Genomic DNA, 12,286 nt, shown 5'->3' with positions numbered 1-12,286 from the left:
GTTGCTAGATGGAGACAGGATCTTGCTGGAGTGTTCACCAGAGAAAACAGGTTGTAATCCTACTCTCGAAGGATGATCAAAGTTTAGACGGTACAAGATTTTCTCCTAAGAAGACGGACCAATTCATCCTCCTAGTTTTACTGGAATGCCAGAGAGAACTCCAAGCAGGTAGCACTTGAACACAAGCAACCATGAAAGCTTGTTCAAAGAAGAACAGGTTCTTGGAGGAAATTTTGTTTCCAGAATGCCACTTCTATTTAAAGATTCTCTTATTCGATCTATTGATTTTTTTTTATACTTCAATTTCTGTTTTCTATTTTATGTGATTCAAAATCTTAAATACTTTTTTTTTTCTACTGATTTCTTTGTAGGGATGTCTCAAAGAGACACGTCTGTGCATATCTTGGAAAATAGTAATTATTCTACCAAGAGATGCATTCTTTTTCTTTGAGACTTGCTTGTTATGAAAAGTTTTATACCTTTGTGAAAAGCTGAATAGAGGGATGCATCACATCTGTAAGCACTGCACCATTTTGAAACCTATGAACAGAGATAATAGGGTAGCATTAAATCGACCAACCAAAGATAAGAAGATTGTCAGTATTTTCTATTATTTGTATTCCCTATCTTCACTATCTCCCTACGACGATCATGAAACAGTTTGTTATGTTTAAGGAGCAGGGTACTCTTCACAATCTGCACCACCGCTAGATGGATTCTATTCTAAAAGAAGCGCCGCTCATAGAGTGCCTTGAACTGGATGGCATTGTTCTAACTTTTTTCTCTTTGAAGTATATTTTATATTTATTACATAATAAATGAGTAGCAAATATGAATTTTCCAGCACAGTCTACGTGCATGTCTTGTTATAATGACTCAATTTTTGAAGACATACTCCTCAAGATGTGACCAAAAGAAGGGGATTGAGTTTAGTGTTGGATTGACCAGCTAAGTTCAGTCACTGCTAAAGATGCCACCACAGTGGCCGATTCTTTCATTAGGATACATTCACCTCATTCTTAAAATCCAATCTTTTATCTTTATTCAATCTTCCCCTCAGAGGTTTACATAGGATCTGCAAGGACCTCTTACAACCGACTGTAGAGCCTTAAGAGTTAGGCTAATTCGAATTTAGACTTTTCTCTAAATTTCTTACTGCTACAAGAAGAAGAAGTAAATTGCAAATTAGACCTTTATCATATTTTCTTATAAGGTGACAATGGCAGTAGAGAAAACTACAAGGGGACCTTATTGACACTTTCTAAGGTTGAAGCACTTTGCTGTAGAAACATTTCAGATCACCTCTTAGTACATATACTTAATTTGTATATCTTCTTATAGATTGTGTATCATTCGTATGCCTCATAAAGTAACATAAATTGTTTGCTTCTAAAAAATATAAAAGATAGGCTAGTATGATGGTGAAGTGTCGGCTGGTGGCAGTTCCAAAGAAAAATTAATGGATGCTTCATCAAGGAAAGCTATAAATGTAGCTTTCATTATCTGCTAGTACACCTGGTATGATACAAGGAGAAATACTCTACATCAAAGAGCTTTTAATGGAGGTACATTGTTAATTGTCAATTATAATAGCTTGGTCAACTTTACCAGCTAGATTTTTTTTTTTTTTAAGAAAAAAGGTAGATTGATCTTAATGTCCTATAGATTCTCACCATATCATATGGCACTAGGAGTTGCATAGACCAGGTATGATTTTCTTTTCTGTCTGAACAAAGAATTAACTTTAAGTAAAATATTGCAAGAATGTTCATTAATCAACAATCCAAATAGTTGCTTCAATTGATCATCACACTTGCATATTGCTCAACATTTTCTTATTATACCATCTAACCTATATAAACAAATTACTCATACATTTAAAAGAAGGCAGTCTGAATGAAGAAAATGAAGTGGAAGCAACAAACAAGATCATGAGATAAAGAGGAATTCAGAATTTCACAAAATTACAACATTAGCAGCACATACTTTGGAGTCTGCTCCCCCACCAACACTAGTTAAATACATGGAAAGTAAACCGACAAGCTTGCTTATTAGTTGCTGATTCCATGACACAATTCCTGATTTCCCCCTGCCCCATGTTGAATTCCAAATGGTTGTGAAAATCAGGTTGCAAGCACTACAACTCTGAAATGAACATTTAATTTTTTAACTAATACTACAGAGTTCAAATTACTAGAAACAGCTTTCCCCATCTTCTGGAAACATCATTATTTCCATCACAGAATCAAATAGATCTTAGGAAGGAACATAATCTTCTTAGTATGTGTCCCTAATGAAACTACATGTATGGTGTTACATGGACCTAGGATTTATCCAAAGAAATTTGAGAATGCTTATATAAGAAGAAAGAGAGAAAACTCGCAGCCAGGAAAATTCAGACAGAAGTAAATGATTATATAACAAAAGGTTAACAATTGAATGGGGTGTATAAACGAGTAACCCTACACATAAACTTGAATTCTTCCTGGTCAAACTCTAGTAAACAACATATATATGACTAAAACTGTGGGACCCCTAGGACTCCATTAAATTTTTTTTATCTAAAGAAGTAGTTTTCAAACAAATGAAGTTCCTGCTCATTTTTGGAAACTGGAACCCATTGTCACACTACATAATCTGGTTAGCACCACCCAGTACTGAAAATACCACCACAGATTATAATGTCATGAGCAGCCAAACTACCAGGGACTAGTCACAGTTTACAACTGAGAAGTCCACAGAGTTCAGTCTCAAGTTGATCTTTGTTAGTGTTGCATCAATTAGTCTCCTGATGCTTCCTCCAACAACTCACATTTGCAATTAAAGGCCCATTTTGAGTTAGTTTAAAAAATTAATTAAAAAACTACCGAGTAACAGTATACTTCTGGGTTCAGCAGACAAGCATTTCAGAAAAGAACTTTTCAAACATCCATCGAACAATTTGTGGAATGTTAATCTTCCTCTCTTTGAAAATCATATAGGAAAAAAAATTGCACCTTTTAGGTGCAACTTCGATTTTTCACGATTAACCACAGCAAAGTTCTCATTATTGCGAGTCAAGTTTAGTGTCACTTTTCACGTAAAGATGGATTGCATGAAAGTACTAGCAGGCATGTTAAAAGAAAATTTTACATTTGTACTTCTAAGTACTATTATGTACCCCATAACCCCAGGCTAATTCTATTTTTGATGCAACATAATGCAATCCACCATTCTGTTAAATAACAGAATGCATTATTCAGAGAATTATTGATATTTAACACAAGAGAGCTGGCAAAAGAAAAATGCGGAAAAGCCACTTTATATGATAGAAAAATATTAAAGAAAATGTTAGATTGCACAAGGACATTTACCAAAAAAAAAATATTAAAAGATGTACAACGTATAAGATCATGGAAAAAAGCTGCTTCATCATTAGTCCTAACGATAGCCATCTCGGCGATCCTGCTCCTCAGATGCTTTATTGGCAGCTTGAACAGATTTAAACCACAAGAAGGCCTACAGCCAAAATTTCAATCAAATAAACATAAATCAATGCTAAAATTCCATTAGCACATGCAAAAACAAGAGATAAATGAAAGTAAAATCACAACTTACTGATGTGGGTATTCCAGTAAAAGCAAAGAATCCAAGCAATGGTGCATAAAACACACTGTCTGAGCTCAGGACCCCAAAAACAGGTCTCTGATTAACATATTCAAACACAGAACCTATCTGTAAATTGAAAAAGGAAAAAAAATCCTGTTAGCACCTAGAATGTGAGTGATTAGTGGAACAACATAAATGAGGATGATGTAGAAAATATACTGCTGCTATAGCTGTCACAGCCGATGCAAGTAAATAAACATAAAAGGGTATCTCTATTGTTTGTGGAGAAGTACTGTCATTGCCTTCATCCCGCGCCCAAGGAGGAGGTTCATCAGAATCAGGTCTAGCCCAAGAGGGAATCTTTTCATCAGATTGGCTAGATTTTGTAGAACCTTCAGTAATAGCCAACACAACAAACCTATGTAACAGTACCCTTGTTTGCTGACCAAGATGACTTTGGCTTCTTGTATGCATAAGAGATAGAGGTGAGGATCTGAGTTGAATTACTGGCCTCAGTCCAATATACCTACAAGTGCTTTTATTTCTTAAAGTAAGAAGATTAGAAGCGCATAGGGAAACCAGTGTAGCCATCACTTTGCTGCTGCTTTTATTTCAATGATGTTAAGCTGGAAATTGAAGGCTGCAAACAAAAATCATGCATGAGTACAACGTTGCTGTTCCTAAAGCCAAGATTAACGTCTCAGCAAGGGAAAGCAAACTAATTATAGAGAACAAGTCATGAGAACCACCACCATCCTCTCTAACCATTAACTCAAGTTTTCTTCATTTGATGACTAGAAGACTATGCTTTGAGGTCCTTAAGATCAATATTTGTCTGGAAATTGGACCAATGCGACAAGTTCATGATCAGGGTGAGAGGGAGACAATAAGTTGCAAGAGAAAGGATGGGCCTCCACCAATGAAGATACAAAGGATGAAACACAGTAACAGATTATAGAAAAATCACCAAACCAAGCTAAGTTATTTTCTAACCATCCAAATTTAACACCCGAATCATAAAGGATCTAAGTCCTTAAAAGTTTGATGAGACCCAATAAAAAAGGCACAACTTTTTTTATTAAAAAAAAAAAAGAAAAAGAAAGCAAACATGCAAGAAAGAGGAATGGAACGAGCGGGGCTTATCTTACCGCCTTTACTTTCTTGTCACAGCTTCAAGTCATCCAAGATTTTTTTTTGTGTTTCAATCTCTCTCCCCTGCGGCTCGAAGTTGGGGGTGGGATACTTTGTGAAGATACTATGCTCTGTTTCGTGGCTACTCTCCGTCCTGGCCAAACGGATGAGGAAGGGGGAGGTGAAAAGATGGTGCGATTTGGGTGTGGATTCGGTGGATCGCGCCACTTGCACTTCACCGAATCGGTCCAATAGATGGATGCCACGTGAAAGAGGATCCGTGGCAACTAACGGGGGAAATAGACGGAGTCACGTTCCACACCGTCCCGCGCTCACCCGGGCTCTGGATCTGGTTATTGGAGACGGCAATTTCGCTTGTTCCGACATCTCGGTCTGGCCAAGCTGGAATCTTCCTTATTAAATGGATATGCTCAGACGATCTGTCTTTAGTTTTCCGTCCCCACCTCACGGCTGTTGATATCTTCGGATATGCAAACTCAAGTGGAATCAAGGTAGTTGATCAATCTACTAAAGAAGAATAAAATAGAATAATTTTATAATTAGGGGAAAAATTTTTATAATTCTATTTAATGGATAAAAATAAATTAAAATTTTTTAAATATATATTCTTTTAAATACATGAAATTGTATTAATATTTTTGTAAAATTATCATTTACGTATATATATTTTTATAATTTTTTCTTTATGCACATCTTAGCCATTTCAAATCTAAACCATTCATTTCTTAATGGTGTTAAGTGGCTTAGGTACATATGCAAAAAGAAAAAAAATATATATATATGTATGCAAGACAAGTGTTTTATGGATATATATATATATATATATATATAGCAACTTTATAAGAGTATACATATAGATTCAAATATTTCAAAGGATATATATATATATAACCTTTTTTATTTTATGATAAATTGAATGTTATCTCCAGTGCAATTTTAGAAGTAGGCATAGAGTTTGATTGACAATGGCTAACCAAGCATGCACGTACATGAATGCATTATGTATACAACTAGACATGTCCTCAAGGGAAACGAGGACACAACCTGCTTGAATGTAATGGTGAATATTAAGCATTATAGATTATAACAATAATTATTATAAACTATCATTGTATCAATGTATTATAAATCTAATATATATATATATATATATATATATATATATATATATATATATATTAAAATGAAGGTTGCTGTATTGGCAGAGCCTCTATCTGTCACATGGCACTAATGTAGAGGCCTCCATCTGTCACATTACAATGCTCGCGGAAGTGGATCTAAAAAATTGTGATGGACTTCATGGAGAGAGAAGAAGGGCGATGGATCACGAATCGCTTGGACTCGACGTGCCAGCTGTCTTGCATCATTCTTGACGACCTCTGCCTCTCCATCATTATTGTCTTCATACTGGGGTTTTAGCTATTGAGCTCGACAGTGAGGAGGGTGGGGCCAGCGAGCTCCTCGATGTCGTAGAGGGCAGCGATGGCGGAGTCGAAGTGCTCGGAGCGAAGGAGCACATTGAGGAGGGAGTGGAAGGTGTGGGGGTTGAGGGTGGTGGTGATAGTGTGAGAGGAGAGGGCAAAGCAGAGAATCAGGCATAGAGAATCGAGGTGGGTCTAAGAGGAGCGGAAGAGGGAGCCGAAGAGGGCAGAAAAGACGACGGGAGAGGGAGAGAAAGGGAGAGAAAAGATGAACCATTGGAAGAAGGCGAGCTTAGCGGCAGAGGGGAGGGAGGGGCAATGGAGAAGGTGGAGGATGGCAGAGTCCAGTAGGGGGATGGGAGGGAGGAGGGGTCGAGGGCGGCATTTAAGTATAATGTGGTTGCCATTTCTGTGGTGATGGACCTGCTTTGCAAGTATGGGCTCGTGAATAAGGCAAAGAACTATTTTGCAAAGGCCAAAGAAGCTAATAAGGTTCTGTATATTATGCTTATCAATGGACTGTGAAAGAAAGGGAAATGAAAAATGCTGAGAAAGTCTTTGTTGAAATATCAGAGTTTGATTTAGCTCCAAACAAACTCAATTATACATCATGGATATCTGGGCTCTACAGAGAAGGGCATATAGTTGAAGCACTCAGGCTAAAGAATTTGATGCTTCAAAAGGGTATAGAACCTGATTTGCTTGCTTTTACCTCACTTTGCTGGTGTAAAGACTCAATTTTTTCATACAAATCTTAAAGCAAAAAAATAGAAGAAAAGAAACCGAAGGAGAAGAGAGTCCCGATTGGACTCTACTTCTTCCATCTGACAAGAGTGGGAATAGAGGCTCAATCCAAGCCAAATAGGGCCAATAAATCCTTGAATATCCTCTCTGTAAGAGGAGCTTCACCCCTCTATTGAGTCCCATCTTGATTCAGCAAGCACCATTGATTTCTCAAGTTTTTCCTTTTAAGTTCTCCTTGTTTCACTAAGAAAGACCGCTGGTTTCCTTCTCTATTGGCATCGCTGGACTGAGATAGTCCTTTGTCTTTCTTTTCTCGACCCTGAAATCATCATCGATGCTAGATTTTGGACCGACAAGCCGCTAGTTGGGCTTGAACAGGGGGTCTCCTGTTTTGATCCCTTGCTTCCCTTTGTTTTGGTTCACTAGCCCTCCATCGGCCATGGCTGCTGACAGGATATTTTTCTCCTTGCCGTCGTTAGATGTCATCATGGATCGCTAGCCCCCAAGTCCCTGGTGGCTGTGGTTAGGAGAAAAGAGGGAAGATGAGGATGCCCCCTTATTTTCAAAAAGAAGAGAGGAAGAAACTGTTCCTTCCTTTCTCTCTCTTCCCATCTTTTTTTTCTCTCCCTTAGTTTAAGTTATTCTTTTTATTTTATTTAGATGGATCTGGGGATCCATGGGGGGAAGAGTTTAGAGGATTTATCAGTAGACCTTTGTAAATCCTGATAGAGATTTCTAGACAAATAGTCCCTGTATCATAAATTTTATTGTAATGTTAATTTCAAATTTATAGGAGAATAATTTATGGGACAAAAGGATATCGAATAAAATTCTTGACGTGTGAATCATAAATCTAGTGAGTTCAATTTGATGACAATAAATGTAAGAATTTTTAGACATTGACCGCCTACTTATATAAAAATTATTTGGAATATCAATGATTTGATTTATAGTTTTGATAGTTATATGTTATATACTTATTTGTTAAGTATATGTATGATTCTGCATGAAGTTATGTATGATGTATCATTGATACTGACTTGGATGAATTTTGATAATCATAAGTATCGAGTTTTACAAAAGAACATGATCTTGAATTATAATACCCAACAAGCTTGTAATCGAGCTGTGTGACTATATGTATAGTTGTAGTGCTCTGGACTAGCCACGTTATTGATACCTTATTATAGATTGAAAATATGATTGTGGTAGTCTACAAGACTAGCCATAGTATTAATACCTTACCACGGGCTATAAACGTAGCTATGATAGTTCAGAATTGAGTACATGTGGTCCCTCAAACTAGCCACTATTAGTGCCTTGCCACAGACCGTAAACATGATTGTGATAGTTGGGGTTTGAGCACTTGAGGTTCTTTGGACTTGCCACGGTATTGGTGCCCCATTATGGGCTGAAAGTATGATTGTGGTAGTCCATAGGACTAGTCACGATATTGATGCCTTGTTAGAGGTTGAAAACATAGTTGTGATAGTCTGTAGGATTAGCCACAGTATTAATATGCTACCACAGGCTGAAATGTGGCTGTGGTAGTCCAGATTCGAGCATCTTAATATGATCGAATCCGATATATATTATATTGAAATAATTATAAGATATAATTTATTGCACAAAAAAGATATGTTTGCTATGTATATTTTATGAATCATGGTATCATTTAGCATGTGATTTATATGAGTAATAACTATTAATACTTTCTCATTTATTATTAATATATTAGTGTTGGTGTGTGAAAATTTTTACTATATTGTAAAACTCACCACCCTCTCTTCCTTCTCTTTTCTTTTCAAAATTATAGGATACGTACATTGGGTTATGGTTGGAATCATCAGTTGAAATGATTGACTAGATAAAGTACCATCAGTGACAGTTGTAAGACTAATATTTGTTAATATAAAATTATTTATTACGAATTGAGTTCGATGGTGTTAATGAGATGTTGAGATTGTAAGTAATTTTATAGACCTTGTATATTCATTAGGACTTGTCCTATGGAGTGCGGCGCCATCACATGCCCGATCCTGATGTTAGATTCGGAGCATGACAGAATGATATCAAGCTTAAAATTATGATCTCTAGGGACTGTAATTTAAGAGATATTTGAGCATATAATTATAATTGCTAAGAATGTGACAGAATAATATCGGAGCTTAGGTTTAAGGTCACTATGGACTGTGATATAACTAATATCAAAAATTTTTCATTATGATTACTAAGGATGATCACATAGGACTGTGACTTAAGTGGTATTTGAGTATAAGGTTGTGATCACTAGGGACGTGATAGAAGTAGTATAAAGGATTCAAAGTGTAAAATTCGGATCAATAGATATTGTGCTAAAATTTATGCATAGGTGGCATATGATGTATATAACAAAAATGATGAGTTATATCTTAGATTTCAATATGTAGGATTTGACATAAGTATGAGAGGTGTTGATCCTGGAATAAAACAGGATATATTGATACGTTGTGTTATGTTGGATGTAGACTATTCAATTATTATTAAGATGATTTTGAAATTTTGAATTTAATGTGGGTACAAACCATAATAGCCCCCTTAGTTTTGTCATTGATTGATTGGTGCAAATTTTGGGTCTAGTAATAAATTATTTAGAATGTGAATATTCTTCGGGGATTACACCTATTGGTAGATTATGTATTATATTGATATTGGATTCTATTGATTGAGAGGATATGGGATATAAATTATGATAGAACCTTTGATAATTTAAACCATAATCTTTGGATTAGCTTACTTGACTTCCATTATATTTGTTGAAGATTACTGGGTATGCTAGATTTTAAATCAAAATTTAAGTTTTTGAGCTGATTTAAGCTATCTTGCTATTATTATCAAATTCAATTGAAAAACTTTTGAAAGATTTATATGAGTCTTAACATATAATGGATAAGATTTCATTTGTCGATGCTAAAGATCGTAATGAAAGAAGTTCTATATAGAATAATTGAATTGATTCTACATTTAAGGATGTTGATTTGAAGTCTTCTAATTTATTGAGATTTAAAATTAATCTTATTTAAAAAAAAAGGTTGGTTTAGAATTATTTAATTGTTGTCATGTGAACCTAGGGTTAACTCATTCTGATTTGTTCTAAATTTATGGGATTTTAGATGAGTTGTGGAGCTTATACAAAGGCTTCAAATACAAAAATGGACCAATATTTAATCTTGATGTGATATGCTCGAGAGACAAAAAAAAAACTTAAAGTTTTGCTTAAAATCTGTCAAAAATTTGAAAGGTTGGATCTTTTTAGATTCGATGTAAAATAGTATTATTGTCAGATTCATCTGGTAAGTTTAGAGGATTCAATGGGTTTAGATCAAAGTATGTAGTAAAAGTATGGTGGTTAATTTATATTAGAATTAGTTAAAAATACTAATGCTAACTCAATAAATATTATGAATGGAGATTTAGTTTGATTTTCAGTAAAAGGGACTGTAATTGATAAATGAAAGCACAAGATTATTGATCATTGGGCTCATCTAAATGTTGCACTATCATCTGGTTCTCTTATTATCGTTGACAATCCAAAGAATTTTAAGCATCTTAAGATTAGGGTTAATAATCCTTGGTTGAGCTCAGATGTAGAATGTTTGGGCATGGATATCATTTTCTTAGTTTAACATTATTACTCCATTTGTTTAAATAGATTTGAGATTTTCTTTGATATAGATTTGAGATTTTCTTTGATAAGAGTTTAATTGTTACATCATATGAAAAAAAAGATAAAAAAAGGGCTATAGATCATGGTGAGTGTTTAATGCTCTAGTACTCTTTTATTTTTATTAGGAGTAGGTTGGGTCGATTATAATTTTTATGTGAAATTAATTAAGGGCAAATAATTTTATGGGCAAGATATTAGACTATTTAAGTCAATATTAAGTGATCAAGGAAATTCATTGTCATGTAGATAGAAAGAATTTAGTTTTAAAATGCCATATAATTAATCATGTTGAGGACTAATCAAACAAGCACTCTGAGATATAGACTATTTGGAAGCTCAAGAACAATAAGAGGATTATGAATTTTTAATATTCGAAACCTATGATATGCTAATTTTAAGGATGAAATTATTTTAAGAGAAAGAATGTAAAAATCTGATTTTTTCACCCTATCTTAAAGCAAAAAAAAGAAAAGAAAAAAAATCAAAAGAGAAGAGAATCTCGATTGGACTCTACTTCTTTCTCTTCTGTATCCGATGAGAGTGGCAATAAAGGCTCAAACCGAGCCAAATAGGACCAATAAACCCTTGGAAATCCTCTTAATAAAAGGACCTTCACCCCTCTATCAAGTTCCATCTTAATTCACCAAGAAATTGTCGCAGAGCGCCATTGATTTCTCAAATTTTTTCTTCCGTGTTCTCTTTGTTTCGTTGAAAAAGGCCATTGATTTCCTTCCCCATTGGCATTTCTGGACTGAGGTAGCCCTTTGCCCTTTTTTTTTTCAACCTTAAAATCATTGTCGATGCTAGATTTTGGACCGGCAAGCCAATGATTGTGCTTGAACAGGGGGTTCCCTTATTTTGATCCCCTTCTTTCCTTTGTTTTGGTTCACCAATCCTCCGCCAGCCATGGCCGCCAATAGGATATGTCCTTCCTTGCCACTGTCAGATATCATAGTGGGTCGCCGGCCCCTACCTCTTTGATGGCCATGGTTGGGAGAAAAAAGAGAAGAAGAGGATGCCCCCTATTTTCAAGGAGAAGAGAGGAAGAGACCATTCATTTCTTTCTCTCTCTTCCCACCTATTTTTCTCTCCCTACTAGTTTAAGTTATTCATTTTATTTTATTTAGATGGATCTAAGGATCTATGGGGGACAAGGGTCCAAAGGATTTATCGGTGGACCTTCATGCACCTCGATAGAGATTTCTAGACATATAGTCTCTATATCATAAATTTTATTTTAATGTTAATTTCGAATTTATAGTAGAATAATTTTTGGGATAAAAAAATATCGAACAGAATTTTTGACATCCGAATCATAAATCTAATGAGTTCAATTTGACGACAATAGAAGTAAAAATTTCTGGACATTGACTGCCTACTTATATAAAAATTATTTTTAATATTAGTAATTTGATTTATGATTGTGATAGTTACATATTATATACTTATTTGTTAAGTATGTGTATAATTATGTATGAAGTTATGTATCACATATTACTAATACTGATTTGGATGGATTTTAGTAGTCATAAGTATCGAGTTTTGTAAAAGAATGTGATCTTGAATTATAATACCTAACATGCTTGTAATTAAGCTGTGTGATTGTATGTGTGGTTTGGTGCTCTGAACTAGCCACGTTATTGATGTTCTGCCACAGATTGAAAATATGGTTGTG

The 12,286-nt window shown here is 35.0% G+C and overlaps 1 protein-coding gene across 1 annotated transcript; it reads right to left on the bottom strand.

Moving 5' to 3' along the window:
* Nucleotides 1-3,285: 3,285 nt before the first annotated feature.
* Nucleotides 3,286-4,894, bottom strand: LOC105032064 (uncharacterized). Its single transcript, XM_010906406.4, has 4 exons — nucleotides 4,737-4,894; nucleotides 3,808-4,228; nucleotides 3,598-3,714; nucleotides 3,286-3,498 (listed from the first exon to the last, which is right to left on the bottom strand). The coding sequence occupies exons 2-4, from the start codon at nucleotides 4,177-4,179 to the stop codon at nucleotides 3,421-3,423; spliced, it is 567 nt and encodes a 188-aa protein (XP_010904708.1). The 5' UTR covers nucleotides 4,180-4,228; nucleotides 4,737-4,894; the 3' UTR covers nucleotides 3,286-3,420.
* Nucleotides 4,895-12,286: the final 7,392 nt, after the last annotated feature.

The sequence above is a fragment of the Elaeis guineensis genome, chromosome 10 (assembly GCF_000442705.2).
Source record: "Elaeis guineensis isolate ETL-2024a chromosome 10, EG11, whole genome shotgun sequence".
In the NCBI taxonomy this organism is placed as follows: domain Eukaryota; kingdom Viridiplantae; phylum Streptophyta; class Magnoliopsida; order Arecales; family Arecaceae; genus Elaeis; species Elaeis guineensis.
This window is presented reverse-complemented; position numbering and strand designations above follow the sequence as displayed.

Coding starts and splice junctions, on each gene's coding strand:
- LOC105032064 (XM_010906406.4), bottom strand. CDS start 4,179: ATGGCTACACTGGTTTCCCTATGCGCTTCTAATCTTCTTACTTTAAGA. Junction 3,715..3,807: donor CTGTGACAGCTATAGCAGCA/GTATATTTTCTA, acceptor TTCAATTTACAG/ATAGGTTCTGTGTTTGAATA. Junction 3,499..3,597: donor TTACTGGAATACCCACATCA/GTAAGTTGTGAT, acceptor TTTTGGCTGTAG/GCCTTCTTGTGGTTTAAATC.